General features: G+C 43.1%; 1 protein-coding gene across 1 annotated transcript in view; it reads right to left on the bottom strand.

The window, feature by feature from the left end:
* Positions 1-2085: 2085 nt before the first annotated feature.
* cog6 (component of oligomeric golgi complex 6) overlaps positions 2086-6000 on the bottom strand; it is a 28290-nt gene continuing 24375 nt past the window's right edge. The window contains exon 19 of the mRNA XM_084466700.1: positions 2086-2568. Coding sequence (XP_084322826.1) covers positions 2421-2568 — 148 coding nt within the window. The 3' untranslated portion in view covers positions 2086-2420. The remainder of the gene's footprint in view (positions 2569-6000) is intronic.

Below are 6000 nucleotides of genomic sequence, written 5' to 3'. Positions count from 1 at the left end.
ACTATCCTGCCCTGTATGTATGTATGTGTGCGTGTGTGTGTTTGTTTCTGTGTGTGCGTGCATGTGTGTGTGTGCGTGTGTGTGTCTGTGTGGGCCTTTAAGGCCCCTGGTGTCACTGGGGGCCATGCTAACGAGCTGGCAGATGTGAAAGACACACACGCGCAAACTAACAAACACACATCATTATTTTAGATCATAAATACAAAGATTATACAGGGAATAACCAAAAATTAGAAGATGCATACATTGAGATGGATATACTGTATATTTATATGTATAAGTAATACAATATTATTAAACATACACACACACACGCGCATACACATACACACGCACACCACTTAGAGCCCCGTGGTGGCAAACATTCAACCAATCACACGCTTCAGAGGGCAGCTGTCAGCGAGATGCCCAACGAAGCGCAAAGAAGAGGGAACATCACCAGGTAACCAGGTTAAAGGTCAGGTTAGAGCCCAGTTTCAGCAGGTAACCAGGTTAAAGATCAGGTTGGAGCCCAACTTCAGCATGCAACCAGGTCAAAGTTGAGGTTAGGGTCTAAGTTCACAAGGTAACCAGGTTAAAGATCAGGTGGAAGTGAAACTTCGACAAGTGACACCTTTGTTGGTTTTCTGCATCAATGCTTATGGTTCTGGTTTCTGGTTCTTATGGTTGTTAAATGATTTTCTAGGACTTTTTAAACCATCAATTCTGGTGTTTTTCTCTAATGTCTCTTTTATGTCTATGTGTTCTGAGTATCTCGAAAAGTGCTACATTAATACAACTCATTTCATAGTAAATCATTCTCAATAGTTTACTGTTTATTAAAAAACTGAAAATGGACGCTCTACTTTTCGGACATTCCGGGAGATCTTTGGACTTAAGTGTCCCACCGCGGCCCGGAGTCCAAACCACAGCTGAACGGCGGGAAAACCCTGGGGGGGGTTCGAGCCTGTGAGAGCTGCCAAAAGGCACGTGGGTAGCTGCCAAATAACAGGGCGTCACAGCGGTAACTCAACACGGCTCTCGGGGGAGGAAAGCAGGAGAAACGCTGGTCCTATCGCTGGTGACCTAGCGGGATGTTACATAATACCATCATGACCTGTGATCATGATAAGGTATGATAGTGACAATATAAGAACACGGATGCTATGGTATGGTAATAATAACATATGATAATGGCTGCTCTGGTATGATAATGGTAGTAAATGTTCATGCTATGGCATGAGTATATATGATAATGATAATAACATGATAATGTGGGCTGTTATGGTATGATATGGTATGAAATTGATAATTTATGATGCTATGGCATGATAATAGCATGTAAGCTAATATCCTGATGCTATAATCCTTGTTCTATTATGGTTTGACAGAACTATGATAACTGCTTTGACAGATCGCTAGATATAACATGATAACTATAACTGTTAGCTTTGACCATTACACCAAAAACACTCAAAACTGCAGGGATGGTAAGCAAATGTGTTATTTTTATTGCATTTTCATGCTTTGCAACACTTTTTCTTCTTCATGTGTAGTAGCGTAATGAGAGAGAATAAGTGAGCCCCATGGTGTAGTAAAAGAATAACGGGAACAAAAATGTCATATTATACCAAAGTAAAAACAGACACCAGTTCTTCTCCAGACTCCTGTGCCAGAGGAAAGACGGCAGAACAGAACCTTCAGGTTGAAGGTTCTGTTCTGCCGTCTTTATTAACATATTTTTTAACATATTTATTTATTTATTAACATATTTCTAGAAATTCCAGATCCACATTATCAAAACTCCATTGCAGGTTTTCAGGTCAACCAATCCGATTTGCTAATTAGCTACAACTGCGTGCCAATAGTGGATGGGTGGAGCAAAAACACGGTAGGATTTCAACTCCACAGCAGGAGTTTTCTTCCCATATAGATCCCAGAGCCTGGATCAGAAAGACCTATATATCAATGACTCTGATAATTAGTATTATATACAGCTGTATACACTTTAATGTTAAAAAATATACACAGATGGTGCAGTTGATGGTGTCTGTCCAGGTGTGTGTATTGTAGCAGGTCTACAGGTAGTAGTGGAGGAGGAAGAGGTGGAGGAGGTAGTGGGGATGGAGGGGATGGAGGAGGAGGAGTAATAGTAGGCAGTGGGGATGGAGGGGATGGAGGAGGAGGAGTAATAGTAGGCGGGGTAGCATTAGGAGGAGGAGATGGAGGATGTGAGGGTGGACGTGGTTGTGGAGGAGGTGGAGAAGAGGTGTTTCAGGACAAGCGACGGGGGCCAGAGGAGGAGCAGGAGGAGTTGGAGGAGGCAGAGGAGAAGGAGATGGCAGAGAGGGTTCTCAGGACAGCAGGGTCTGGACCTTCTGGGAGGAGGCGGAGGAGAGGAGGTGGAGGTGGAGAAGAGGAGGTTGAGGTGGAGACTGTTCTCAGGACAGGAGGGTCTGGACCTGCTGGGGGGACCGAGGCACCAGGTTCTCCAGGTCCTGGTAGGTGTTGGTGGGGCTGCTGACAGCCGAGTGGACCTCCCCGTAGGCCCGACACACCAGCTCAGTGGATTGGCGGAAGATCTGGTCCCTGGAACACGAGCACAGAGGGGATCAGACTAGGGCTGCGCCATTCTTTGAATTTTGATTGCGATTTCGATTTTTGCGTCAAACAATCTCCAAACTATGTTTTTTTTTTTAGTTTTTTTTTTTTTTAGTAAGTGTTTTATGGAAATTGCAGAACAGCTTGATACATATTTATACATTATTTTCGATTTGAACATTTTCTATAACATTTTGTGTATTTCTCTCAGTTACAAAGTGTTTTTTTGGAGAGAAATGCTGAATAAATGCATCATGTTTTCAAACTCAAAAATAATCATTTGAATAATCGTGATTTCAATATTGACCAAAATAATCAGACTCACATCCTCACGTCCACTAGACAGAGACAGAGCTGGCTATGGTTTCAATGTCGTTTTTATTACCACAAGCTGGGTGTACTGTGAGTATCAACACATTTTCAGTTTTTTTTTTTGTTAACCAAAGAAGACAGCAGGAAGCGATTGCTCAAAGGAATCAGTTAGCTAGGTTCAGTTAAGCCTTGAAGCTGGATTATGAATAATATCCACGTCAGGATATGAGACCAACTGATGTCAGGTTATATTGTCAAATAGCTTATTAAACATCCTTATCTTTTAACAATTTCAGTTAGTCACAACATCATTCCAACATGGAGGTATTGTAACATTCAAATCAGTCCCTATCTCTGTGGCTGTAGGGAGGTCCATGCTGGTGCCAAAGCAACAAAAACAGAGACAGGCTGCGTTCCACTCTGGCATACCAGAGCCTCAGTGTGTACAACGGGATGTTACTACGCTAGGTCGGTCCTTACTGGAAATTGGAACACAGCCAATAGTAACAATATAGGCTGCTATTCATTGAATACTTCACTAACAAACTAAGCAAACATCTTCCATTCACAAGCCTGGGAATAGGTTCAATAAAAGGCTGATTACAGATTAGGAATTTAAATCAATAAATCAACCCTTTGTGAAACTAAACTGGGACTCTTGAATCGAAGCTGTAGAGTGGTGCGCTCTGATGTAAAGTATTTCACAGGCGGGGGCACAAAAATGTCAGCGGTGACTAGTAATGAACGCGCTTCATTGACCATTCTGTGGCCCCGCGATCAAAACAAGCCGCCGGCAGAGCGTGGTGCACAGTGCCCCCTGTGGACGACAAGAGGATATGCACCTAAATCTAACCAGGCCTAGTATACTAATTCAAAACAAAGTCAAAACGGGAATAATAATCACTGTTACTAGCTTCCCTTCACTTTTGTCTATATTTTATTGAATGTGAACTTTATAGCAAAAAACCTATGTTGCTATAAAGTTTAAACATTCAATACTAAAAAAAACATAAGTACATTAGGTATTGTTGAGTTTGTTTTGGCTTTTTTCCACTGAAATAAGGTCTCTCTGTCTGTTCTAATGACTTGTGAATGAAGCTGGACTCCAGGGCTGGCCGCCTGCCCGGCAACACTCACCCTACAACCCTTCAGTACCACAGGAATCACAGGAAATAACACACAACATTGAGGTGAAAAGAATGGAGAGAGAGAGAGAGAGAGAGAGAGAGAGAGAGAGAGAGAGAGAGAGAGAGAGAGAGAGAGAGAGAGAGAGAGAGAGAGAGAGGGGGGGGGGCGAGAGGAAGGGACTGATGGAGAGAGAGATGTCGGTTCAGATAGAGGGAAGGAGAGAAACAAAATAAATAGAAGTAAAAGGAGTGTGGCTGGTTCAGGGGGGGAGAGAGAAGAGAAACAAAGAGATACAGAGGGAGAGAAAGAGAAAGACAAAGAGAGAGAGAGAGACAGAAAGAGAGAGACAGAGACAGAGCGAGACAATTCAGGGAAGGGGTGGATTGAGAAATGGACCAGAAGATAATTGATGGCGTCCGGGCGTCCATTAATAGAGAACATTAACGGGTTGTACAGAGCGTGCTTCGTAGCACCCGCTGCACTTCCCAGTAGAACCCCACTCAGCAAGATGGAGTACCCCACCCCCCCCCCCCCCCCCACCCCCCATCCTGCTAAAAGCTCTGTGCACGAGGTAAAGACGCACGGACGCTCTCTAAACCCGTCACTGTGTGGCGCCTTTTTTGTGTGTTTGGTTTTTATCCGATTAGGTTCACATGTCGATGTGTGTGTGTTTGTTTATATGTGTGTGTGTGTGTGTGTGTGTGTGTGTGTGTGTGTGTGTGTGTGTGTGTGTGTGTGTGTGTGTGTGGGGGGGGGGCAGTGGGTCTTTTTTTGTTGGGGGGGATGCAGAGATAAATAAACACTGATAGAGTGACAAGAGAGAAACGCAGTGAAAGAAAGAGATAGATGGAGGGAGGGAGAAAGAGAATGGGGGAGGGGGCATTGTGACTAAAGTTGTAGGGGACCTGTTGGATCAGTGTGTACACACACACACACACACACACACACACACACACACACACACACACACACACACACACACACACACACACACACACACACACACACACACACACACACACACACACACACACACACACACACACACTAACTCATCATTCATCTAGTCTCCCTCTCTCCCTCTCTCTCAGTTTTCATCAGTTTAGGATCAGTGTCTCTGGGTGTGCGATAGTGTGTGGGTGTGTTTTGTGTTGGGTGGGGGAGGGCAGGTTCTTAAAAAAGCCCAGCCTAATGGATGAGGGACAGTATGGGACCAGTTTGAGTGGGATGGATTCATTTATTCCAGTGGAGGGTTTAACCTTCTGGAATTAAAACATGAATAATTTCACTCACAACTTGTTAGTGGTGGCATCATAATGGAGGTAGAGCCCTGCTGATTAACAAAATAAAAGCCTCCCTTTACTGCAGAACTGAGGGAGACGAGAAAAGATGGCCATGATTAGGTTAAAGTGGGACATTATAACATACATCGATTTATTCTTGTTCCCTTTGTATTGCTGTGTGTACGAAAAATAAAAATATGAATAAGGTTTGATTATATGAACGTGCGTAAAAACATTTGTTGGTTTTTATCTTAGCACGTGTCCCGACTCAAAATACCCATTTACTCAATTAAAATGAAAACAAACAAAAAAAAAATTGTTCTGTAAAGACTTTAGACTCAATAGAATCACCTCAACTTTAAAAAAAACTGAAACTTTTCTAACATACATCATCAGTTCTGAGAAGCGGGACAAACATTCCAGCCAATCAGATCCCTGAGAGTAACCATTAGGCAGAGAGTATTCCCCCAGTGCCCAATTAAAAAGCTGAATGATCAATTCCCATCCCTTAATTCTTCTCTCCCGTCCTAATATCCAGTTTTACTAGGAAAAGTCTTTCCTTTCTCTCAGAAACGATGAAAGCAAGAGGTGCGTTTCCAGCTACAACAAAAAATCAGTGCAGGGCTTGATGTTGAATGAATCAGAGAGGGGTGTCGATGGATCATAATAATTTGATTGGTGATAGCCAATTACTGTT

Source organism: Micromesistius poutassou (assembly GCF_964030765.1).
Source record: "Micromesistius poutassou genome assembly, chromosome: 4".
NCBI classification, from domain to species: domain Eukaryota; kingdom Metazoa; phylum Chordata; class Actinopteri; order Gadiformes; family Gadidae; genus Micromesistius; species Micromesistius poutassou.
This window is presented reverse-complemented; position numbering and strand designations above follow the sequence as displayed.